This window comes from Salvelinus sp. IW2-2015, unplaced genomic scaffold, assembly GCF_002910315.2.
Source record: "Salvelinus sp. IW2-2015 unplaced genomic scaffold, ASM291031v2 Un_scaffold1973, whole genome shotgun sequence".
NCBI classification, from domain to species: domain Eukaryota; kingdom Metazoa; phylum Chordata; class Actinopteri; order Salmoniformes; family Salmonidae; genus Salvelinus; species Salvelinus sp. IW2-2015.
In genome coordinates this window covers 12,905-40,568 of record NW_019943326.1, presented here as the reverse complement: position 1 = coordinate 40,568, position 27,664 = coordinate 12,905, and the positions used below count along the sequence as shown (strand labels likewise).

Here is a 27,664-nt window from a genome sequence, read left to right as displayed (position 1 = left end):
ATACACCTGTCGGTAACGGATGTGGCTGAAATAGAATCCACTCATTTAAAGGGGTATCCACATACTTGTGTATATATCGTGTATAATTTATAAAGCATGGCTACGTTTAATTTGCTCTGTACCCTTTGTAATGACTTTGATAGTGACAGTAACGTCTATTAAGTGGAGATTTTTCAACAATCATTCTCACGATAGCACATTGGTGATAAATATCAGAGCTTGGCTGGCCTTGGTAAAAACCCTGGATGGGACAGCGAAGGGATAGCTGTGGATAGATCAACTCTCCAGTAGGAGGTGCTGTAGATAGATCAAATCTCCAGTAGGAGTGGATATTATGTTAAAGTTCTGACGTCAAAGGTACAAATTCAACATATTTTATACAAGGTTTGTTTATGTTAAACATTGGTTACCAAGGTGACATAATCCTGTGGGTGAAATTTTACCCTCAAAACATCAGTTTAAATGTATGACTTTTTTCATATGCGATGTATTTTTCCACATAGATTCCACGTCACAATACGTCGACAAAAGCAATGTTGAAAACGTTTTTCTGTTTGATTCGATAACGTTGATTTAGCCAGTTTGTGCCCAGTTTGATCTCTCCTATCCATTGAGCTGGGCAGCACACCTGTTGTGGTGYGCTGTGTTTTCTTGTCGCCCTCTATTGGAGATGAACCAGTAGTTTTGATTACGTGACATACAGATCATTAAAACAATGACATCACGAAGTCCAACATGCCCAAGTTGTGCGTTGTTAATTCAAAACGGAATAGCCTAGTACAATGTCGAGTGGCTTCTATAGACGCGAGATAACGTGATGGTTTGGGATTGGAAAAAGGTGCAGAAATGTCAACGCGTGTCAGGGTTTGGAGCTCCCATAGCTTACATACGTTGTTTATATATATTCCAGTATTGAACCGCCAGTCATTTCTTGAGAATAAGGGGAATGACAGTCTCATTGAAGATATATATATATATATATATATATATATATAGGCCTGAATAAAGCCTATTTTTAACAATAAAACAAACTGAATTTAATCAACTCACCAACTCCGATTTTCTCCTCCTCCGTCGGGGTCCACATGATCCTGGTGAAATTCCCGGTAAATCAAGCCCGGTTCTGCCGTTATCATGGAAAAAGGACCACGAAAAGTTGTTTAAACCGCTCAGATCCACGGAAATATATCACTGCAAATAAAAGAAAACCAAAGTGGAATGTGCGTTCATATTTCGACTCTCAAACGAAGCATTTTCTCTTCCGGTCCTTAGTGCATCTTCTTGCTGTCTGTCATACAACAACGTTCACTCAGTCTATCGCAATCAGTGCTAGGTTATTATCCTATCCGTAGCCTAAGCCCTGGCTGAGGCTGCCTCGTCACTTCTGTGTGAATCCCTTCTACCAACTCTATCAATGCAGCCGCAGCATCTCGCGCCGTCCACTGCCAGAAGCCAGAATGGAGAAAGCTGTTATTTATTTATTTCGACCAGCGCACAGCACAGCAGTCTCGTCTTCTGTCTGAATACCGCTGTCTGTCAGTCACAAACTCGTTTTGAGTCGGATGAATTCATAAAACAAGCTTTAAAATGATCATATGTCGCTATGGAATAGCAAATCGACCATTTCAAGACCCCCGAGAGTGAATGTCGCAACAGCACGGAGAGAGAGAGAGATGTCCAGTTGTTTACGATGAAACTGGAGAGTGTGTGAACGGGATACTCAAATAGCATGCAGTCACCGCTGCGCCATCTTTAGGCTCTCCAAGTGCTAGCACATCACGCAAATAGTCTGTCTATCCTTCGATGGGACACAGATGGGGCAGAGAGTCAGTTGTTTGGTTTGGGATGTGTTATATCGGGTTATTTTTGGCAGTTTCTCTCTCTCTCTCTGGTGGTGTGTGTCTCGCGGGTGTGTGTGTGTGTGTTGTGTGTGTGTGTGTGTGAAGAGAGATTGAGGTGTCAGCTGATGCTCCCCAAGGTGACATCTTTACAAATTAGTCCCTATGTCTTCTAGACCCCCCCCCCTCTTCATTCTTCACACACATACACACACACACACACAACACACAGCGAGACACACAGACACACGAGACACAGACACAACAGACACACACATAACACATACCACACACAGAGACAAGACACAGACACAGACCACTACACATACAATACACAACACACACACAGACCACAACCACAACACCACACACAACACACACACACACACACACACACACACACACACACCACACACACACACCACACACACACACACAGTTAGAAAGCAAAACAGTGCGTGGGAAAAGTGAAACAGCTAAATCAATCAAAGTGGAACTAAATGGTTACTGAGAAGGTGTTTCTTAGTACATGATGAACAAGGGCCTCAGAAGAAACAAAGCTCTATTGGCCAAGCCCTGTCTAAAAATGGCAAGCCCTATTGGCCAAGCCCTGTCTAAAATGGCACCCTATTGCCAAGCCCTGTCTAAAATGGCACCCTATTGGCCAAGCCCTGTCTGAAAATGGCACCTATGGCCAAGCCCTGTCTAAAATGGCAAACCTATAGCCAAGCCCTGACTCTAAAATGAACAACCTATTGGCACAAGCCCTGTCTAAAATGGCACCTATTGGCCAAGCCCTGTCTAAAATGACAACCTATTGGCCAAGCCCTGTCTAAAAATGGCACCTATTGGCCAAGCCCTGTCTAAAATGCAAACCTATGGCCAAGCCCTGTTCTAAAATGACAACCTATTGGCCAAGCCCTGTCTGAAAATGACAAACCTATTGGCCCAAGCTCTGTCATAAAATGGCCAACCTATTGGCCAAGCCCTGTCTAAAATGACAACCTATTGGCCAAGCCCTGTCTAAAATGACAACCTATTGGCCAAGCTCTGTCTAAAATGGCAACTATTGGCCAAGCTCTGTCTAAAATGACATGAAACCTATTGGGCCCTATGCAAGCTCTGTCTAAAATGACAACCTATTGGCCAAGCCCTGTCTAAAATCAACCTATGGCCAGCCCTTGCTAAAATGGCAACTATTGGCCAAGCCGCTTCAAAATGGCACAACCTATTGGCCAAGCCCTGTCTAAAATGGCAACCTATTGGCCAAGCTCTGTCTAAAATGAACAAACCTATTGTCCAAGCTCTGTCTAAAATGACAACCTATTGGCAAGCTCTGTCTAAAATGGCAACCTATTTATAAACTTTAACAGACTTTATAACAGACTTTATAAACAGACCACTTGCTCTCAAATCGACTTACAGTCACGGGTACAAAATGTTACGCATTTCATGGTCCTGTGAAACGAACCCACTATCCTGGCATTGCAAGCAGTATGCTCTACCAACTTAGCTACAGAGGGCCACTTGACTTACAGAGAGCCACTGACTTACAGAGAGACACAGAGTTACAGAGGACCACAGAGTTACAGAGGACACAGGACAGGGCAAGAGTTACAGAGGACCAAAGAGTTACAGAGGACCAAAGCGAGTTACAGAGGACCCACAGAGTTACAGAGGACCACAGAGTTACAGAGGACCACAGAGTTACAGAGGTTACAGAGGACACAGAGTTACAGAGGACCACAGAGTTACAGAGGACCACAGAGTTACAGCAGGACCACAGAGTTACAGAGTATACAGAGGACCAAAGAGTTACAGAGGACCACTGAGTTACAGGGACCACGAGTTTACAGAGAGACCCCGAAATATAAACAGAGTTGTACAGAGACCACTGAGGTTACAGAGGACCACAGAGTTACAGAGGACCACGAGTTACAGAGGACATTTACATTTACATTTAAGTCATTTAGCAGACGCTCTTATCCAAAGAGCGACTTACAATTGGGTGCATTTCACCTTATGACATTCCAGGTTGGAACGGCCACTTTACAAAAGCTGCATCTAAATCGGGTTTTAAGGGGGGGTGAGAAGGATATACTTGTATTCCTATTCCTAGGTATTCCTTAAAGAAGGTGGGGTTTCAGGTGTCTCCGGCAAGGGGTTGATTGACTCCGCTGTCCTGGCGTCATGAGGGAGTTTGTTCCACCATGGGGGGCCAGAGCAGCGAACAGTTTGGACTGGGCTGAGCGGGAACTTACTTCCTCAGTGGTAGGGAGGCGAGCAGGCCAGAGGTGGATGAACGCAGTGCCCTTGTTTTGGGGTTAGGGCCTGATTCAGAGCCTGGAGGGTACTGAGGTTGCCGTTCCCCTCACAGCTCGCGTAGGCAAGCACCATGGTCTTGTAGCGGATGCGAGCTTCAACTGGAAAGCCAGAGTTGGAGAGAGCGGAGGGCAGGGGAGGCGGAGCGGCAGTGACGTGAGAGAACTTGGGAAGGGTTGAACACCAGACGGGCTGCGGCGTTCTGGATGAGTTGTAGGGTGTAATGGACACAAGGCAGGAGCCCAGCCAACAGCGAAGTTGGCAGTATCCAGACGGGAGGATGACAGTGCCTTGGAAGTAGGACCTGCGCCGCTTCCTTGTGTGAGGCAGGGTCGTACTCTGCCGGATGTTGTGAGAGCATGAACCTACATGGAACGGGCCACCGGCCTTGATGTTAGTTGAGAACGACAGGGTGTTGGTCCAGGATCCACGCCAAGGTGGCTTAGCGCTCTGGAGGAGGACACAATGGAGTTGTCAACCGTGATGGCAGATCATGGGAACGGGGCAGGTCCTCCCCGGGAGAAGAGCAGCTCCGTCTTGCGACGGTTCAGCTTGAGGTGGTGATCCGTCATCCACACTGATATTGTCTGCCAGGACATGCAGAGGATGCGATTCGCCAACCTGGTCATCAGAAGGGGGAAAGCGAGAAGATTAGTTGTGTGTCGTCTGCATAGCCAATGATAGGAGAGACCATGTGGAGGGTCATGACAGAGCCAAGCTGACTTGGTGTATAGCGAGAAATAGGAGAGGGCCTAGAACAGAGCCCTGGGACACACAGTGGTGAGAGCACGTGGTGAGGAGACAGGATTCTCGGCCACGCCACCTGGTAGGAGCGACCTGTCAGGAGGACGCAATCAGCGTGGCCCGCCGGAGATGGCCCAAACTCGGAGAGGGTGGAGAGGAGGATCTGATTGGTTCACAGTATCGAAGGCAGCCGATAGGTCTAGAAGGATGAGAGCAGAGGAGAGGAAGAGTTAGCTTTAGCAGTGCGGAGCGCCTCCGTGATACAGAGCAAGAGCAGTCTCAGGTTGAATGACTAGTCTTGAAACTGACGGGATTTGGTATCAAAGAAGGTATTCTGAGAGAGATAGGCGGGTGGAGGAGCTGGCCAAGGGACAGGGCACGTGCAAGAGTTGTGGAAGAGAAAAGAAACGAAGGGATTACTAGGTCTGTAGTTGTTGACATCGAGGGATCGAGTGATAGGTTTTTTTCAGAAGGGGCTGCAACTCCGCTCGCTTGAAGACGGAAGGGACGGGAGCCAGCGGTCAGGGAACTGAGTTGATGAGCGAGGTGAGGTAAGGGAGAAGGGCTCCGGAAATGGTCTGGAGAAGAGAGGAGGGATAGGGTCAAGCGGGCAGGTTGTTGGGCGGCCGGCCGTCACAAGACGCCTGAGATTTCATCGGAGAGAGAAGGGGGAGAAAGAGGTCAGAGCACAGGGTAGGGCACAGTGTGAGCAGAACCAGCGGTGTCTCGTTGGGACTTAGCAAAACGAGGATCGATGTCGCTCGACTTCTTTTCCAAAATGGCTGTTGACGAAGTCATCTGCCAGAGAGGGAGGAAGGGGGGGAGGGGAGGAGGATCAGGAGGAGGGTCTAGAAAGGTGGCAAAGAGCTTCCTGGGGGTTAAGAGGCAATGCTTGGAATTTAGAGTGGCTAGGAAAAGTGGGGGGGCTTTAGCAGCGGAGACAAGAAGAGGAAAATGTAGAGAGGGAGGGAGTGAAAGGATGCCAGCTGTCCGCGGGAGGCAGTTTCACTCCATTTCCGCTCGGGGCTGCCCGGAGGCCCTGTTCGGTGGCTCGCAATGAGTCGTCGAGCCACGGGAGCGGGAGCGGAGGACCGAGCCAGGCCTGGAGGATAGGGGGACATAGAGAGTCAAAGGATGCAGAAGGGAGGAGAGGAGGGTTGAGGGGCAGAATCCAGGAGATAGGTTGAGAAGGTTTGAGCAGAGGGAAGAGATGCATAGGATGGAAAGAGAGAGGGTAGCGGGAGAAGAGAGCGAAGGTTGGACGGCGCGGATACCATCCGAGTAGGGCAGTGTGAAGTGTTGGATGAGAAGCGAGAGGGAAAGGATACAAGGTAGTGGTCGGAGACTTGGAAGGGGAGTTGCAATGAGGTTAGTGGAAGGAAACAGCATCTAGTTAAAGATGAGGTCGAGCGTATTTGCCTGCCTTTGTGTTGAGTAAGGGGGGGAAGGTGAGAGGGGTGAGGTCAAAAGAGCGAGAGAGGTGACAGATGGAAAGAAGGTGCATGAGAGGAATGAGTCAAAGGAGACGTGGGAGCTGTGAAAGTCGCCCAGAAACTGTGAGAGGTGAGCCGTCCTCAGGAAAGGAGCTAATCAAGGCATCGAGCTCATTTGATGAACTTCTCCGAGGGAACCTGGAGGGCGATAAATGATAAGGATGTTAAGCTTGAAAGGCTGGTAACTGGTGACAGCAGGGAATTCAAAAGGAGGCGATAGACAGATGGGTAAGGGCGGAGAAAGAAGAGAAATGAACCACTTGGGAGAGATGAGTATCCCGTGCCACCAACCCCGGCTGACCAAGAAGCTCTCGGGGTGTGCGAGAACACGTGGGCGGCACCGAAGACGAGAGCAGTAGGAGTAGCCAGCAGAGTTATCTGTGGATCCATGTTTCCGTCAGTGCCAGGAAGTCGCGAGGGACTGGAGGGAGGCAAGGCTGATGATGAACTCGCCTTGTGGCCGCAGGCAGATCCGGGCAGTTCCAGAGGCTTACCGGAGACCTGGACTCCACGTGGGTCGTGCGCGCTGGACCACCAGAATTAAGGGTCGGCCGATGCCACGCGTTATTGGTGGAGCAGTTTGTATGGTCTGTGCAGAGAGGCAGAGAACAGGGACTAGACAGACACATAGTTGACAGGCTACAGAAGAGACTACGCTAAGGGCAAGGAGATTGGAGTCGGCAAGTGGACTACGCGTCTCGAAAATGTTCAAAAGTTAAGCTTACGTAGCAAGGAAATCTTATTGACTAAAATGATATAAGATGATACAGTACTGCTGAAGTAGGCTACGCTGGCAGTGGCTTGCGTGTTGACTTGTAGGCTAGCTGGCAGGTTGTTGACTTACCACAGAGTACATACACAGATTACAGAGGGACCACTAGAGTTCAGAGGACAAAGAGTACAGAGGGCCCACAGAGTTACAAGACCTACAGAGTTACAGAGGACCACAGAGTTACAAGTAGGGACACTACTACCAGAGTTACATAGCACTGATACAGAGGACACAGAGTTTACAGAGGACCACAGTTTACAGAGACCAAAGAGTTCAGAGGACCACAGCAGTTACAGGAGTTACAGAGGACCACAGAGTTCACAGCAGTCAGAGGACCACAAGTACAGATACAGAGTTACAGAGACACAGAGTTTACCAGATGACACCGAGTTACAGAGAACCCACAGAGTTACAGAGGACCACTGAGTTACAGAGACCACTAAGAGTTACAGAGACCAAGAGTTGACAACAGAGTTACGAGGACAACAGAGTTACAGAGGACACAGAGTTACAGAGGACCACTAGTTACAGAGTTACAGAGTTATACAGAGGACCACAGAGTTACAGAGTACAGAGACCACAGAGTTACAGAGGACCACAGAGTTACAGAGGGACCACTGAGTTACAGATGTTACAGAGTTAACAGCAGGAACACAGAGTTACAGAGGACACTGAGTTACAGAGGACCACGATTACAGAGACCCTGAGTTACAGAGGACCAAAGAGTTACAGAGGACCACAGAAGTTACAGGAGTTACAGAGGACCACAGAGTACAGAGGACCCACAGAGTTACAGAGGACCACTAGAGTTAACAGAGGACCAGGTACAAGCAAGAAGTTACAGAGGACCACAGATAAGTTACAGAAGGACCACTGCATTACAGCGAGGACCACAGAGTTAGAGGGACCACAGAGTAGAGGATCCACAGATTACTAGAGGAACATGTAATAAGGCTTTAATTGAGCCTCAAGTTATGTCTATGTATCAACATTTAGCCTGTATTTCATCAGGATCAGTATGAGATAATAACACATTGTAAGGGATTCATAAATGCTCATGACAAGTGTTACAATGCGTTATAACCAACCTTAACAGCATTGCCACCTAGTGAGGAATCCCAACAGAGCGTGATGATGATGGTATCATCTCCATATGGTCTCAGATCTCAGCTACAGATTAGCCTAGTGACGAGACAGGCAGGTTAAAATTAGCACACTAATCTGAAGGGAGACACTTACACACACACACACACACAATGAGACACAAAGAGCGAGAAAGAGAGAAAGAGCGAGCGGGCGAGAGACAGACAGACAGACAGACAGACAGACAGACAGACAGACAGACAGACAGACAGACAGACAGACAGACAGACAGACAGACAGTGCCCTTGCTGACTCCAGTGGTTGACTTTGATCCTGGTGAAGGGATCCACAGTCAGGGGAGAGGTGAGAATGGGTGGCAGAGCGAATACACACACACATACATTTCCCTCCTTGGGTAAATTTACCATCGTCCATGTTTTGAGAAAGTAAGATGACAATACCACAAATTGTATTAAAAAATAACAATATTTGACAATATTATACAGTGCATTCGGAAAGTATTCAGACCCCTTCCACATTTTGTTACGTTACAGCCTTATTCTAAAATTGATCAAATAGTTTTTTTCTACACACAATAACCCATAATGATGAAGCAAAAACAGGTTATTTATTTTTGCAAATTTATTACGAATAAATAACTGAAATAACACATTTACGTTAGAATTCAGAACCTTTACTCAGTACTTTGTTGAAGCACCTTTGGCAGCGATTACAGCCTCAAGTCTTCTTGGGTATGACACTACAAGCTTGGCACACCTGTATTTGGGGAGTTTATCCCATTCTTCTCTGCAGATCCTCTCAAACTCTGTCAAGTTGGATGGGGAGCGTAGCTGCACAGATTATTTTCAGGTCTCTCCAGAGATGTTTGATCAGGTTCAAGTCCGGGCTCTGGCTGGGCCACTCAAGGACATCCAGAGACTGCCACGAAGTCACTCCTGCGTTGTCTTGGCTGTGTGCTTAGGGTTGTTGTCCTGGCTGTGTGCTTAGGGTTGTGGTCCTGTTGGAAGGTGAACCTTCACCCCAGTCTGAGGTCTTGAGCGCTCTGGAGCAGGTTTTAATCAAGGATCTCTCTTTACTTTGCTCCCTTCATCTTTCCTGACTAGTCTCCCAGTACCTGCCGCTGAGAAACATCCCCATACTATGATACTGCCACCACCATGCTTCACCGTAGGGATGGTGCCAGGTTTCCTCCAGACGTGAGGCTTGTTATTCAGGCCAAAGAGTTCAATCTTGGTTTCATCAGACCAGAGAATCTTATTTCTCACTGGCTGTCATTTGCCTTTTACTGAGGTGTGGCTTCGGTCTGGCTACTCTACCATAAAGGTCCAATTGGTGGAGTGCTGCAGAGATGGTTGTCCTTCTGGAAGGTTCTCCCATCTCCACAGAGGAACGTGTAGAACTGCCGCTCCCCGAACTGCCGCTCTTATGGGTCAGAATATAATGATGTAATTACGTGTTGAAGGTCTCCGCTGTGGGTCTCTGCGTGGACCGTTTTGTCTTCTCGGATGGCGCACTTCTCTGGTTGTCCTCACGATGTCAGTGTCCTTTTTGCTTAGTGGTCTGATTCCTCGCCCTTGTTCTGAAAGGGTTCTTCTGAGGACAGCCAGCCCTGTAGCTCAGGGCTCACAGCGTAGGAATGAAAACAGTGAAGATACCACGATTTGATGGGGGGTGTAGACCGGGTGGTCCGGCTTGAATTCACCCGCTTAGACGCAGCTACTCATCAGTAGCATGGATAGAAAAGGATTCCTTTGTCTTCAACCTCGTGTTGTGTTTTGTGTTCGTTGACTACTCAGACCTTGGCTGCAGCTCGGGTCACTTAGTCTGACCTGTTAATTCTTAGCTCTCATGTCTTATACCCTCGGGTCAGAAGTGGACATAACCGCCTTTAGGGAAATTCTCTGGGCGTACCAAGTTAAGAGGCAAGGTCTAGATTTTACTCCAATCCAATTTTAGACAACTAACTTCACATTTCATCTTTACCAAAACATTCTCTTCGATTTGGACATTTTCCACACAACGTACAATGTATAAACATCAAGCATATACTAGGAAAAGTCTTAAAGTTACAATGTTTTCATAATAACGTCGTCCTTTAACCTTTAACAACAAAACAAAAATGACATTACTTTTCATATTCCATCTATCGTCATTACCGCCATTGTGGCTGATGGAAACCATTGTTCCAAAGTCCATTTATTGCATGTTTAATGTTCTGAGGCCGGTTCTCCATAGTGAGAGGACAAAGGAATTTTGTCTGTTGCCTAAGATTTACAATGGGTGTGAGGGGTCATAAAACCCTCACATCTTCATACTCCTAGATCTCTCCTCCTCTGTTGGGGGTGAGTGATAATCTGTAGGGTTGTGGTCTCCTGTAACCTGACCTGATCAGGACAGTCATGACAAGTTCTACTTCCCTTGTCACTGTTGAGTTCTACTTCCCTTTTGACTGTTGAGTTCTACTTTCTTGTCACTATTGAGTTCTACTTTCTTGTCACTGTTGAGTTCTACTTCCCTTGTCACTGTTGAGTTCTACTTCCCTTGTCACTGTTGAGTTCTACTTCCCTTGTCACTGTTGAGTACTATTTTCTTGTCACTAGTAAGTTCTACTTTCTTGTTACTGTTGAGTTCTACTTCGCATGACACTGTTGAGTTCTACTTCCATTGTCACAGATGAGTTCTACTTCTTTTGTCACTATTGAGTTCTACTTCCCTTGTCACTGTTGAGTTCTACTTCCATTGTCACTGTTGAGTTCTACTTCCTGTGTCACTATTGAGTTCTACTTCCCTTGTCACTGTTGAGTTCTACTTCCATTGTCACTGTTGAGTTCTACTTTCCTTGTCACTGTTGAGTTCTACTTCCCATGTCACTGTTGAGTTCTACTTCCCTTGTCACTGTTGAGTTCTACTTCCCTTGTCACTGTTGAGTTCTACTTCCCTTGTCACTGTTGAGTTCTACTTCCCTTGTCACATTTGAGTACTATTTTCTTGTCACTAGTAAGTTCTACTTTCTTGTTACTGTTGAGTTCTACTTCCTGTGTCACTGTTGAGTTCTACTTCCCTTGTCACTGTTGAGTTCTACTTCCCGTGTCACTGTTGAGTTCTACTTCCCGTGTCACTGTTGAGTTCTACTTCCCGTGTCACTGTTGAGTTCTACTTCCCTTGTCACTGTTGAGTTCTACTTCCCTTGTNTGTCACTGTTGAGTTCTACTTCCCTTGTCACTGTTGAGTTCTACTTCCCTTGTTACTGTTGAGTTCTACTTCTCTTGTCACTGTTGAGTTCTACTTCCCTTGTGACTGTTGAGTTCTACTTCCCTTGTTACTGTTGAGTTCTACTTCCATTGACACTGTTGAGTTCTACTTCCATTGTCACTGTTGAGTTCTACTTCCCTTGTCACTGTTGAGTTCTACTTCCCTTGTCACTGCTTTCTCTGCTTTCATTATCACAACAATTCAAACACATCCAGTGAGAAGAATTACAGTATTATACCATTTTGGGACAAATTACAGTATTATACAATTTAGGGACAAAGGTCAATGGATGTGAAAGTTTGAAATACGCAGCACATTGTGATGAAATCAACCCGGCATTCCATTCAAGTCCAGTAAGTTTCTCCTTGTAGACTGAAAGGGAGAGGAGGAGAAGCAGTCTTCACTGTATAAATCACAGAATTTAACAGAACATTATATTGTATCTCTGTGGCCTTCGTTAAATCATACTGAATGGTTTGAATGCTGGCCAATAGTTTGGCCTTGTGTGAGGGAGGGGAGAGCGACGTCTTGTCCTAGAGAGAGGCACCACAGTACTCAGCGACTGGGTTGTAGCTGGAGTGCTTCTCACTCTAATAAAACATGTTACAAAAAGGCTCATAAGACATTTTAAAGGGCTCATAAGACATTATAAAGGCTCATAAGACATTATAAAGGCTCATACATGCTTATAACATGTTAAAAAAAGACAATTTTACAGAATTTGATCTCAATTGAACACAGACACTAAATGTTTGAAACAAAAGGATACATTTTTATTTATTTTTACATAAAATTTAAAAAGATCAACGCTACACCATTAGTGGTCCTTTTCCAAGAGAATGACACAACTACAGGGTCAGATGCTTTTTAGTCCAACCGATGTTAAAGTGTGGGATTTGGGAATCGGATCCTAGTTCTGTGCCCAAGGGAAAGTTCAGTCATGGATGAGAGGTATTGTGGCAAATATCTACTGTATTAACACCTGATTATATTTACCCATATAGAGCCATATATTTACACATCAAATCAAATTTGATTTGTCACATGCGTCATAAGCAACAGGCGTAGACTAACAGCGAGAAATCAGCYGAAAATATWAAAATAATAACACAAGGAATAAATACACAATGAGTAACAATAACTTGGRTATATACACAGGGTACCAGTACCCGAGTCGATGTGCAGGGGAACAAGGTAATTGAGGTAGATATGTACGCATACTGTACGTAGGGGTAAAGTTATTAGGCAACAGAATAAATAATAAACAGTAGCAGCGGTGATACCAAGTGGTGATGCAACCAGTCAAGATGCTCTCAATGATGCAGCTGTAAAACGTTTTATATTTATTTATACACTGAGTGTTTCAAAACATTAGGAACACCTGCTCTTTCCACGACTTTGGCTGCGGTTCAAACTCAMAAAAGACACACCCTCGTCCACTTACCCTCATCTATTGCCCTTGGGGGAATCCCCGTCACCATCTTGCAGGGTGGTCSAAATGATTAGGCAAGCAAGGGAAGTTTGCAACGTAAACCCCTCAGCCCTCGTTTTTAGTCAAGTTTGCTAGTGTACAATTAWGTTCACTCCGMGCCMGAAACTCCKCYTYATTCAATTCACCACGATTGTACATCCGCTAAGGAAAGTCCGCGAAAACCTAGAAACAACATCAATGGAGAGGTCAACATACAAGTGTAAGTAAAAACAAATGAAAATAAGTTAGAAATTGTGCTACTAATACACATGACGGCACAAACACGTCTCATAAAAAGTAATGATGTTTTTGTTTGGTTATCTTTTGGAAATTGTAGAAATAAAACATTTTCCTTCTTCAGAAGTTCCAGCTAGGTAGGCTAATGTTAGTTAGCTAATTAATTTGCAAGCTATCATACAGTAGGCGTATATTAATAATTATATAGTTAATATAAGTAGACATGCAATCATAATTGACAGTAGCGCATATAAAGCACCCACATGCCACCGTTGGCTGAAAACACAATCATCGCGGGGTGAACGAGTCACGAATTTCTGGGCAAGGGCGGTTCATTTAAAAATCATTCCTTTCTCCCTCGCCCCTTGCCCTGTAAGTGTATACTTGTCAGACGTCATGATACGTCATCAGAAGTGTCCACTTCATTTGAGGGCTGAGGGGAGAGGGTGTGTCTTTTAGGTGTTTGGACTGCAGCCATGGACTGACCAGGTGAATCCAGGTGAAAGCTATGATCCCTTATTGATGTCACTTGTTAAATCCACTTCAATCAGTGTAGATGAAGGGGAGAAGACAGGTAAAATAAGTATTGTTAAGCCTTGAGACAATTAAGACATGGATTGTGTATGTGTGTCATTCAGAGGGTGAAAGGGCAAGACAAAAGATTTAGAGTTCCTTTGAACGGGGTATGGTAGTAGGTGTCAGGCGCACCGGTTTGAGTGTGTCAAGAACTGCAACGCTGCTGTTTTTTTTACACATTCAACAGTTTCCTGTGTTTCTCAACATGGGCCAGCATCACTGTGGAATGCTCCTGACACCTTGTCCAGTCTATGTGAACTGAGGCTGTTCTGAGGACTAGAGGGGGTGCAACTCAATATTAGGGATGTGTTTCTGATGTTTTGTCCATTCAGTGTATTTGGTCAATTATACGTCTATGATTTACACGTACCAATATGTAGCCACATTGTGTTAAAGTGACCCCTAGAGGTACTTAGTGGCTATTGCATCTCGCTACACCAGGATGTGTGTTCACCATTATAACACTAAATATATAGAATACCCTTTTCACACTATTGTGCCAATGCAAATGGTACTGTGTTGGCCTGGATAGTTTCTTTTTACATTGTCCTGTAGAGCACTGTTCCACCGTTGTGTAACCGGGCCAGCCCAGTACAGCTGGGCTCTGGTATACTATGGTGGATATGTAACCGGGCCAGCCCAGTACAGCTGGGCTTTTTTATACTATGTGGATATGTAACCGGGCCAGCCCAGTACAGCTGGGCTTTGTTATACTATGGTGGATGTGTAACCGGGCCATACAGTACAGCTGGGCTCTGTTATACTATGGTGATATGTAACCGGGCCACCCAGTAACATGGGCTTTGTTATACTATGGTGGATGTGTAACCCGGCCAGTACAGTACAGCTGGGCTCAGTTATACTATGGGATGTGTAACCGGGCCAGTACAGTACAGCTGGGCTCAGTTATACTATGGTGGATGTGTAACCGGGCCAGCCCAGTACAGCTGTGCTCAGTGGTGTGTAAAGGGTACAAGAGTGAACACAGCATAGGAGGCACAACATACCCATAACATGATGCAGCCACCACCATTATTGAAAATATGAAGTGATACTCAGTGATGTGTTGGATTTGCCCTAAATATAATGCTTTGTATTCAGGACAAAAATGTCATACTTTGCCACATTTGTTGCAGTATAACATCAGTGCCTTATTGCAAACAGGAATATTTTTTATTCTATACAGGCTTCCTTCATTTCACCTGTCATGTTAGGTTAGTATTGTGGATTAAATACAATGCTGTTGATACATCAGTTATATTCACATCCAGTCACCACTAGCCTCATGGTGAAATCCCTGAATGGTTTCCTTCCTCTCCGGCAACTGATTTAGGAAYGGCACTTGTATCTTTGTAGTGTAACATTACAAATGCACCAATCTCAAAAGGATATTCAATGTTTCAATTCAATGTTCTACCAATAGGTGCCCTTTTTTTGTGAACCTTAGGAAAGCTTACCTGGTCTTTGTGGTTGAATCTGTGCTTGAAATTCACTGATCYATTTAGGCACCTGTGTGGGATACGGAGATAGTCGTTTAGTCATTGAACAATCATGGTAAACAGTATTATTGCACCCGTTGAGTCCATGTAACTTATTATGTGACTTGTTAAGCATATTTTTACTCCTGAACTTAATTTAACTTGCCATAACAAAGGGTTGACTACTTATCGACTGGACATTTCAGCTTTTTATGTCTTATTAATTTGTAACCATTTTGAAAAACATGATTCCATTTGGACAATATGGGGTATTGTGTGTAGGCCAATGACAACCCAAAAAAAATCGAAATTCAATCCAATTTTACATTCAGGCTGTAACACGCTAAAATGTGGGAAAAGTCATGGGCTGAAGGCTGTGAATACTGTGCGAAGGCACTGTAGATAAAATCCTGTAGTGATACTCTTTAACCTCTGTAATATAATCTACACTAAACAAAAATATAAACACAACATGTAAAGTGTTGGTCCCATGTTTCATGAGCTGAAATAAAAAGATTCCAGAAATGTTCCATAATGCACAAAAAAAACATTTCTCTCAAATGTTGTGCTCAAATGTGTTTTACATCCCTGTTATTGAGCATTTCTCCTTTGCCAAGATAATCCATCCACCTGATAGTTGTGGCATATCAAGAAGCTTATTAAACAACCTGATCATTACATAGGTGCACCTTGTGTTTGGGACAATAAAAGGCCACTCGGAAATGTGCCGTTTTGTCACACAACACAATGCTACAGATGTATCAAGTTTTGAGGGAGCTTGCAATTGGCATGGTGACTGCAGGAATGTTCACCAGAGCTGTTGCCAGAAATTATAGATAAAAAAATAACAAAATCAAGAAAAATAGAATTACATTAGTGTAAAACATGTTTTAATTAATTGTATAAATTGTTAGTCATCACGATATGCACAAGGTCAGTTAGAGGGAWAATGTAGGTTACATTCAATGATGTATATAAACCCTGGATTGCTGATGCTATGCATTGGTCATTGAGAGGCTTTGAAGCCTTCGGGATGCCATATTGGCATTCCCCAGTAGGAGCAGTCCTCCATAGGATGTTTTATGTTTTTACATTTTTTATTTAACCTTTATTAATCTAGACAAGTCAGTTAAGAACAAATTCTTATTTACAATGAATGCCTACACCGGCCAAACACTAACCCGGACGACGCTGGGCCAATTGTGCACCGCCTTATGGGACTCCCAATCATAGCCGGTTGTGATACAGCTTGGAATCGAACCAGGGTCTGTAGTGACACCTCTAGCACTGAGATGCAGTGCCTTAGACTGTTGCACCACTCGGGAGCCCAAATGAGTGGAACTCTACAGCATTTTAATTTAATGTTTCAAGGATAAGGACATATCTTTTCATTTTAAGTTTAACTCACATAATATAATTTAAAAGTATGCATTAAGGTGTCTGCAATAGAATAAACATGTCAAAAATGTATGTAGACATTAATAAATGCATTTTTATAGCTTCCAAAATKTTTTTTTACAATGGAGGAGGAGTACCAAGATGGCTGTGCATTGGCTTCATTTACAGAGCCCCCTGTGGCTGCCAGCCATCCAGYGTTTAGACACATCATTGGTTACATTCAGATATTTCTTCAGAATAATGCAGCACATATTCATGTTCCCCTAATCAATTGGTTCTCTGTGGATGGSTGGCTTTTATACGTTATAGTCATACTTGCAGTTATTTAGCTCAACAATGTGTAGACTAACAGTATCTCATGAAGAGAACGGTAAATGTTTCCAAATTCAGGAACCAATCTTTCCTTATAAAGATATCAGGCTTACCTCATAAAGCAAAGCATTATGACGCATGAAATTACAATGCATTCTATCCTAATGCATCACCAAACCATTATCTACCGTGATGTGTAAATAACGAATATTAAAAAGTGTGCTTCACTGAAAATAGTTCCCAGTATGGATTTATAATATATACTGCTTTGACTCTTATAGTAAGTCTGTGTACAGTACACATACGTAGAATAAATAGATTGCATTCTTGCTTAAATAATGACAGCACTGTATAATAAAACATGTGGTCTACCGTAACTTACTTGTGCAGTGTACAACAACCAACACTAGATGGTGCTAACTGTATGATAAACAACAAGTGACACAGTCCACACACAGTTGAACATGTTCATTCACAGTGAGCACAAGAAGTTGAAAATACACATTGTTTCTATGTTTAGTGAATCTACTGCACTAGGGTTTGATACCCAGCTGGTCCCACTACTGTTAAATGATGAGATCTGTCATGATTACCAGGAGTGAAGTCTAGTGTGGGCCGGACTTCCTTCGTGTGTTTCAGGTTCCCACCTACTTATTCATCATGATTTTCAACCTCAAATGCGTATATATTTCTTGCTCATAAAGCTGTTTTTCTCGTTCCTCTAAGATATGAAAAGCAGGTATCTTCCCTTCATCTAAAACCATAGAATAGTATGTGAGTTATTCCACAGATTTTATGTCAAAAGTGTATTAGAGTACAATCTTAGAAAAAAAAAGGTGCTATACAGAACCTAAAATGGTTCTTCGGCTATCCATATAGGAAAACCCTTTGTAGAACCCTTTTTGGAACTAGGTAGAATCCTTTTGGGTTCCAGGTAGAACCCTTTTGGGTTCAATGGTTCCAGGGTAGAACCCTTTTGGGTTCCATGGTTCCAGGGTAGAACCCTTTTGGGTTCCATGGTTCCAGGGTAGAACCCTTTTGGGTTCCATGGTTCCATGTTCTACAAAGGGTTCTCCTATGGGGATTGCCAAATAACCATTTTAGGTTCTAGATAAGAGTGTACAGTATGAATGTATTACCTGTACGGTTCTATTTCTGAGTTTTGATTAACAAGTGAAAACCAAACACACACAAAAAAGTATCTACCAAATGCTTTGCATTGAAAGATTTTTCTTAATAAAAATAATAGTTTTGTGTTTGAAAAAACTAAGTCAAGGTAGATACAGTCCACAACGCAGGTGAGTGACCCTACAATATACATTTTCAATGTATATGCTGTACATTGCATTACATACTCTTCATACAGCATATTTCAATGKTGTCATGACGATATGGTAAGTGCAAATATGTTAACATGTATTGCTGAGTGTGTCTGAAGACATAGAAAGGGACACTGAGGAAGATGGAAGGGACCAACCACATCACACTGTCCACACTGTGGTTGTAGTTCTGGGACAACTGTGGTTGTAGTTCTTAGAGACCTGTGGTTGTAGTTCTGGGACAACTGTGGTTGTAGTTCTTGGAGACATGTGGTTGTAGTTCTGGGACAACTGTGGTTGTAGTTCTGGACCAATGTGGTTTGTAGTTCTTGGACACTGTGGTTGTAGTTTTGGGACAACTGTGGTTGTAGTTCTTGAGGACCTGTGTGTTGTAGTTGGGACAACTGTGGTTGTAGTTCTTGGAGACCTGTGGTTGTAGTTCTGGGACAGTGTATTTGCCCTCGACATGTGTGACGGAGAACGGTCCGGCCTGCTTTTTATTCAGTAAACAAACCTACCAGTCCAGAGAGCAATAATAGACTTTAACGGGTCGGTCCAGGTACAAAAAGATCGATCACGATCCTGTCTACACAGAATACACAGAATACAGGGGATCAAGGATCAGGATTGATGAGGAATATACATCCAGAACATCTATATAAAAAGGATACTTCTATGGACAAAAAGGTTAACTGACTGATAATAATGTTAAGCGTACATATCTGTTCAAAGCAAAGGGTCTGCTCATGTGCAGCACTACCACTGAGGTCTTGCTGTATACATTCCCTTCATCTCCAGAGTTACATCTACAATAGCCCTCTATCCCCTTTAAAAGTGRACTACCTTAGGCCTATGGACCCTGGTCCAAAGCAGTGCACTCTATAGGAATTAGGGTGACATTTCAGACGCAAACCAAAAGTCTCTGTCCATCCCCATCCGTAGGTCATTGTATTGTGATGTCCTCAGTGGAGTCGTGCCGTCTCACCCTGGCCTTGCGGTTGTCCACCTGGGTCTGTTTCCACTTGAGCTGACGCAGTTTCTGCTGCCTCTTCTTCTCCCGGTGCCACATCTGCTCACAGTACTCGTCTACGCTCATACTAGCTGCGCCCATCATGTGCAGGTCCTTATAATTCCTGAAGAGCTGGGCGTGGCTCTGGGTYTGGCTCCCAGGACCTCCAGGGCCCCACCTCAGTCCTGCTCCCCCAGCCCCAGGATCAGCTGCCTTGGCCTGGGATGCTGTCATGCTTTGCTGGGGTATGACCTGGAGGTTATAGCGGGCCAGGARCTGGGAGAAGGAGTGCTCCAGGGTGGTACAGCTGTAGAGGCCAGCGTCCCCTGGCTCCAGTCGCTGCACCAGGAGACCCCGCTTCATGTGGACCATACGATCCTCACTCTGGAGCAGCTGGACAAGGACAGCAGGGCAAGACAAGAAAAGGTTCATCATTAGATGAATATTAGTTAATATTAGCATCCAGCCAATTGGCGAGAGATTTTCATGCGGATATTCTAAAATCTGCAGAAAGAAAACATCTACATTTTCCCACCAGTGGTATATTTCCACCATATATTTATATATGTGTATATGTGTATATATTGGTGATATATTTCCACCAAACAGAGTTCTTGCAGAAAAAAATCGGTGCGTTTACGACGTAAAGGACGTCACAAACATTTTTTATTTTCCACTTCAGTTTTCATGTAACAAATAAAAATCTAAAAGGTCAATGTGTTTCCATCTCATTTTCAACTCTTACCCATAATTTGGTCACAAAAATACTGTTGCGTTAAATAGCAAATGTGCCTACTTTGGTCTTGTCACGTGTGCTCTAGCCAACAGCTCGCAGATACAGCGCGGGTAGGCTGTGCGGGTAGGCTGTGCGGGTAAACTCTGCGGGTAAGGCTGTGCGGGTAGGCTGTGCGGGTAGGCTGTACGGGTAGGCTGTACGGGTAGGCTGTGCGGGTAGGCTGTGCGGGTAGGCTGTGCGGGTAGGCCCTGAGGGTAGGCTAGTCTACATGATGAGATTATTATGAATATGTGTATTTGTCAGACGGCAGTCAAGCATCGATTATCACGTCACCAGAATAAGACCCTGGATATTTATTGTAAAGGAGCATCAAGGTCACTTTTTTAAACACCCTGTGAAGTTCATCATAACTTATTTCATCTGTAAGCCACATGCATGGTTTGCTGACGAGTCGTGGAGGGAGGACCACACAACATGTCACCGCTTGACTCCAAGTTTACTTCCACCCCCATTTCTCTCATTCATTTTAACGACAGATAAATATTGCACCATGTCAAACGAACAAACTATCTGTTGGCACCTTCCTAACACCTTCCTAACACCTTCCTAACACCTTCCTAACACCTTCCTAATATTGAGTTCCACCCCCCTTTTTGCCCTCAGAGAACAGCCTCAATTCGTTGTGGGCATGAACTCTACAAGGTGTCGAAAGCGTTCCACAGGGATGCTGGCCCATGTTGACTCCGATGCTTCCCACAGTTGTCAAGTTGGCTGGATGTCCTTTGGATGGTGGACCATTCTTGATACACATGGGAAACTGTTGACCTTGAAAAACCCAGCAGTGTTGCAGTTCTTGACTCACTCAAACCGGCGCGCCTGGTACCTACTACCATACCCCGTTCAAAGGCACTTAAATATTTTGACCATTCGCACATTCACCCTCTGAATGGCACACATACACAATCCATGTCTCAATTGTGTCAAGGCCTAAAAATCCTTCTTTAACCTGTCTCTTCCCCTTCATATACATTCATTCAATTTTATTTAACAAGAGACATCAATAAGGGATCATATGCTTTCACCTAGTCAATTTATGTCATGGAAAGAGCAGGTGTTCCTAATGTTTTGTACACTCAGAGTATAAACTTGCACTGACACTATCTGTTTCCATCACAGCTGTCGTATGACTTTACTCGCATAAAAACTGTGTATGGAAACGTGGTTAATGATTCAGTTAAAAATGAGTGATCAATACATGTGTGCTTTTATTGTTCTAATGTTCGGTACAGATGATGAGTTGATAAAGATTTGTCAGTTTGTGTGTTAGATCCCTGGCCTTAGTTAGCATAAAGTTAACAAAGAGCTGACACGGAGAGATGTCCGTCTCTCACCTCTCTGCCGGTGTGAGCCTGTGGTGGCTGTACTGTCCACTTGGAGAGATGTCCGTCTCTCACCTCTCTGCCGGTGTGAGCCTGTGGTGGCTGTACTGTCCACTTGACTGTAGCTAGCTGGGACCTGGGTACACACTCTAGGAAGGTGGAGTTACTCTCCACTCCGTATACCACCTTCACCTCCACCGACTCAGAACCTGCAAAGAACAGGATGATGAGAGTTTGGTAGTACAGATGTCGGATCTTAATTTGAGCCAGCTCGCTACAGAAGGAAAAATAATCTAGCAGCGACAGGAAATGTGAATTATTATGTGTATTATAATAAATGTATAATTTTGTAGGGGTTGATAAAAAAAAAAATGTGCAAGTGAAAATCAAGCTTGACATTTCAAAGTAGAAATGACAAACTTCAGAAGCCTTTTTAAATCTAAAATACACTACAATATTTAGTTCTCCTGCCAGAGGTGATCAAATGAAGATCCTCATAACTGTACGTCACAGTCATAATAGTCGCTGTACAAGATTGCAGTTCCAGAGGACATTGTAAAGTGAGCTGGATTAAGAGTGTCTGCCTACATGAACTGACATGTAAATGCCAAGAGCAGGCGATGTGTAGATTGGGTCTTGATACAAACTTGGATATCAAAATCATTGATTTCAGAAGAGGAGGGGCAACTGCAACGGACTCAACTATACAGTATCATGAGCTAAGAAGAAGCGCTAAGTGAACTAAATTATTTTTTTAAATTTAACTATGCAAGTCAGTTAAGAACAAATTCTATTTTACAATGACAGCCTGTGGGGTTAACTGCCTTGTTCAGGGCAGAACAACAGCTTTTACCTTTCGGTTACTGGCCACCGCTCTAACCACTAGGCTACCTTCCACCCTTAGTTTACATCAGACATGTCATAGGAGCTAGTGAACTGAGATGAGTTACATCAGACATGGTCATAGGAGCCTCGTGAACTGAGATGAGTTACATCAGACATGGGCATAGGAGCCTAGTGAACTGAGATGAGTTACATCAGACATGTCATAGAGCCTAGTAACTGAGATGAGTTACATCAGACATCGGTCCACTTAGCGGAGCCTAGTGAACTGAGATGAGTTACATCAGACATGAGTCATAGCGAGCCTAGTGAAACTGACATGAGTTACATCAGACGATGTCATAGGAGCCTAGCTGAACTGAGATAGTTAACATCAGACATCGGTCATAGGAAGCCTAGTGAAACTGAGAATGAGTTAACATCAGACATTGGTCACTAGGAGCCTGTGACTGAGCATGAGCTTACATCCAACATGGTCATAGGAGCGCCTAGTGCAACTGAGATGTAGTACATCAGACATGGTCATAGAGCCTAGTGAACTGAGATGGAGTTACATGCAAGACATGGTCCTAGGAGCGACTCGTATGAACTGAAGCATGAGTTACATCAGACATGTTCATAGGAGCCTTCGTGAAACTGAGATGAGTCTACATCAGACATGGGTCATAGGAAAGCCTCGTTGAACTGAGATGAGTTACATCAGACATGGTCATAGGAGCCTCGTGAAACTGAGATGAGTTACATCAGACCATGTGTCATAGGAGCCTCGGTGATTGCTGAGATGAGTACTCCTGAACTGGTGTTAGTCATTAAGCAATAAATACTACCGAGATACACCTGACATGGTCATAGGAAGCCTAGTGAAACGAGTAATGAAGGGTTACACTCAGACATGGTCATTAGAGCCTAGTGAAACGAGATGAATTGACATCAGCCATAGCTTCATAGAAGCTCAGTGAACTGAGATGAGTTACATCAGACATGGTCATAGGAGCCTGTGAACTGAGATGAGTTACATCAGACATGGTCATAGGAGCCTAGTGAACTGAGATGAGTTACATCAGACATGGTCATAGGAGCCTCGTGAACTGAGATGAGTTACATCAGACATGGCATAGGAGCCTAGTGAACTGAGGAGTTGACATGACATACGATGAGTCAGAATAGTAGCCTAGTGAACTGAGGCTGGCTGATGCTAGCTGCAACCAGAGACATACTGTACATATCATAGACAGACATAGAAACATTAGTGTTCATTCTGGTAACTTCTCTATATCGCAACACTGGCTCATTGTAGCCCCGTACACACACACACACACCACCACCACACACACACACACACACACAACACACACACACACACACCACACACACACACACACACCACACACACACACACACACAGCACCACACACACACACACACACACACACACACACACACACACACCACACACACACACACACATTACCGTCTTCTGCGTCGTAACACTGGCTCATCGGATCCCCGTGTTTCACGTCCTGGCGCCGGGCTCGCCTGAGGAGATAAGATAGCAGACAGCCTGGGTGTCATCATCATGTCATAACTCTGACAGCTTTAGACTGTGGCAGTAAGTTTGTTTGTTAATTTGTTTGGAATCCCCTTAGCTGTTGATTTAGCAACAGCAACTCTTCCCGGGGTTCACAAACAAAAAAATACAACACAACACAATACAACATGATATAACACAACACAATACAACATGATACAACACAACATGATACAACACAACACAATACAACATGATATAACATAATACAATACAACATGATACAATACAACATGATACAATACAACATGATACAATACAACACAACACAATACAACATGATATAACACAACACAATACAACATGATACAATACGATACAACATGATACAATACAATACAATACAACACAATACAATACAACATGATATAACACAACACAACACAATACAACATGATACAACACAACACAATACAATACAACATGATACAATACAACATGATACAATACAATACAATACAACACAATACAATACAACATGATATAACACAACATAATACAATACAATACAACATGATACAATACAACATGATACAATACAACATGATACAATACAATACAACATGATACAATACAATACAACATGATTCAATACAACATGATACAATACGATACAACATGATACAATACGATACAATACAATACAACATGATACAATACAATACAACATGATTCAATACAACATGATACAATACAATACAATACAGCATGATACAATACAACACAATACAACATGATACAATACAATACAACATGATGCAATACAACACAATACATCATGATACAATACAACACAATACAACATGATACAATACAATACAACACAACACAATAGAATGGTACTTTATTATACATATGTTACAACATAAATGTGTGTTTTATTGTCAAACACAGTAATAAGATAATAGAAGACTCTTAAATGTTAGATGTCATTGTTATGTTAATTGCATGTTTGATGTAATTGGTTTTCTACTATAATAGTAAAAAGAATGGATGTGGAGATCAATATTGATGTGTTGGTCTTTTAAACTTTTAAACTAAGTAGAGTAGTCACCTCTTGTTGCTGGGGAAGTATCGGTTGCATGTGTTCCCATCCCAGGCACAGTAAGGGTCTCTGGCCAGACAGCAGTCAGCACAGTCTCTACCGTACAGCCCACACCGCTGCAGCGGTAACTGGACCACTCCCTCATCACTGCTCACGTACACCTGTTGCTGTAGACACACAAACAGGGGAGAGGATTTAACTAAATCTAATGCAGTTTTAATTAATGTAATTGATTCCTATTGAATTATATTGAATTGTCATAGTGCTGCTAAAAGTGTCACTGTAAAGATCCTCCTCTCCACCCTCTCAGGGCGGGGCGCCTCAGGCTTTGCCTCCTCTCCACCCTCTCAGGGCGGGGCGCCTCAGGCTCTGCCTCCTCTCCACCCTCTCAGGGCTGGGCGTCACAGGCTCTGCCTCCTCTCCACCCTCTCAGGGCTGGGCGTCTCAGGCTCTGCACACTCTTGGATTGCATCCTCCCTGGCAGGTCGCTCCTACCAGGTGGAGTGGAGAGGATCTGTGTCTGCACCACATACTCTCACTACTGGTGTCCCCCAGGGCTCGGTAATAGGCCCTCTCCTCTTGTCTCTATACACCAAGTCACTCGGCTCTGTCATATCCTCACATGGTCTATCCGTTCCTTTTTATGTGGATGACACTCCACTACCTTTCTCCTCCCCCCCTTCTAACACCCAGGTTGCGGCAAGCATCTCTACGTTCCTGGCAAATATTTCTGCTCAGATGTTGGCCTACCACCTCAAGCTCAACCTCAACAAGACAGAGCTGCTCTTCCTCCCAGGGAAGACCTGCCTGCTTAAAGACCTCTCCATTACGGTTGACAACTGCACAGTGCCCCCACCCCCTCCCAGAGTGCTAAAAACCTTGGCGTGATCCTGGACAACACCCTGTCGTTCTCTGCAAACATCAAAGCAGTGACTCGCTCCTGCAGGTTCATGCTCTACAACATCCGTACAGTACGACCCTACCTCACACAGGAAGAGACACAGGTTCTAATCCAGGCACTTGTCTTCTCCCGTCTGGACTACTGCAACTCTCTGTTGGCTGGGCTTCCCGCTTGTGTCATCAAACCCCTGCAATTTATCCAGAACGCTGACCTTGTGTTCAACCTTTCCAGTTCTCCCACTCCGCTCCTCCGTACACTCCACTGACTTCCAGTCGAAGCTCACATCCACTAAAAGACTATGGTGCTTACCTACAGAGCAACTAGAGGAACTGCCCCGCCCTACCTTCCGGCTATGCTCAAACCCTACACCCCAATGCGAGCACTCCCTTCTGCCATCTCTGGTCTCTTGGCCCCTCCCACCCCTACAGGAGGGAAAAAGCTCTTCTCTGTCCTGGCACCCCCAATGGTCGAACCAACTAGGACAGCAGAGTCCCTGTCCTTCTTCTGAAAACATCTGAAACCCTACCTCTTTAAAGCTCTTTAAAGAGTATCTACCCCCAAGCCATTGGACTGCTGAGTAATCAATCAAATGACTACCCAGACTGTTTACATTGAAACCCCGCCCCTTTGTTTCACAATGCTGCTTCTCTTCTGTTATTATCTATGAATAGTCACTTTACCCCTACCTACATGTACAAATGCCTTAACTAACCAGTAACCCCCCCTGTGTAATATTAGGCTCCTATTATTAGTCACTCCTTACCCCTACCTACAATGTACAAATGCCTTAACTACCCGTACCCCCGTATAGTAGCCCTCATCATTATTGAGTCACCTTTACCCCTACTGTCACGCTGACCTTAGAGATCCTTTTATGGTCTGCTATTTTGGTTTGGTCAGGGCGTGTTGGGGTGGGCATATCTCAGATGTTTTGTGTTTCCTATGTTTTTCTATTTCTATGTGTTGGCCGGGTGTGGTTCAATCGAGGCCAGCGCTGTCCTATTGCTTGTCTCTGATTGAGAACAGACTTGGTACCTTTCCCCACCTGTGTTTGTGTAGGGGTAGTTGTTATTCTGTTTTTTGGTGTGTTCTGCACCTGGACAAGAACTGTTCTTGACGGTTTCAGTTCGTTCTCTTTGTTGTTTTTGTTTCTTAGTGTAGTCAGTATTTACTAATAAATCATGACTCACGTTACCACGCTGCGGCTTTGGTCCACTTCTTACGTGCAACGATGACCGGTTACAACGCTACATGGTACAAATGTATTAACTAACGGCAGTCCCCTGTTATAGTAGCCATGCATTGTTTGTTATTTTTATTGTGGTTATACTGATTTTATTATTATATTTTTTTTACTTTAGTTATTTTAGTAAATATATTCTACCTAACCCTATTTCTTTCCTTGAATGTGGCATTGTTGGTTAAGCGGTTTGTAAAGTAAGGCATTCTTCTGCGGCATCGTGACAGAAAAGATAAATGTGATTTGGATGTATATTAAAACATTTACACATAGACATGCTGGAGTTTTTGGTGGGCATTCTTTCAAGACTCTTCTCAACGCGTAACTCCTGAGAGGAAGTCCACTGCTGGAGAAACATGTGTAAACTAAAATCTGAAAGGCTCCTATGACTGAATCAAATCCTTATTTTGTTTGTAATCATCACTGGGAATGGTATGTTACGTCTGACTTTTTCTATAACTCGAGGATGACACCCACCAAACACCCGCCACCACACGTACCCACACACACGCACGCACACACACACACAGCACCCAACACACACCCACTACACACAACACACCACACACAGCACATCACACACACAGCACACACACACACACACACA

General features: G+C 44.1%; 1 protein-coding gene across 1 annotated transcript; it reads right to left on the bottom strand.

Moving 5' to 3' along the window:
• Positions 1–16,150: 16,150 nt before the first annotated feature.
• LOC112072593 (semaphorin-3D) lies at positions 16,151–25,129 on the bottom strand. The gene is made up of 4 exons (XM_024139985.2): positions 24,926–25,129; positions 23,755–23,819; positions 21,453–21,649; positions 16,151–19,718 (listed from the first exon to the last, which is right to left on the bottom strand). Exons 2-4 carry the CDS (start codon positions 23,780–23,782, stop codon positions 19,260–19,262), a joined length of 684 nt encoding a protein of 227 aa, XP_023995753.2. The 5' UTR covers positions 23,783–23,819; positions 24,926–25,129; the 3' UTR covers positions 16,151–19,259.
• Positions 25,130–27,664: the final 2,535 nt, after the last annotated feature.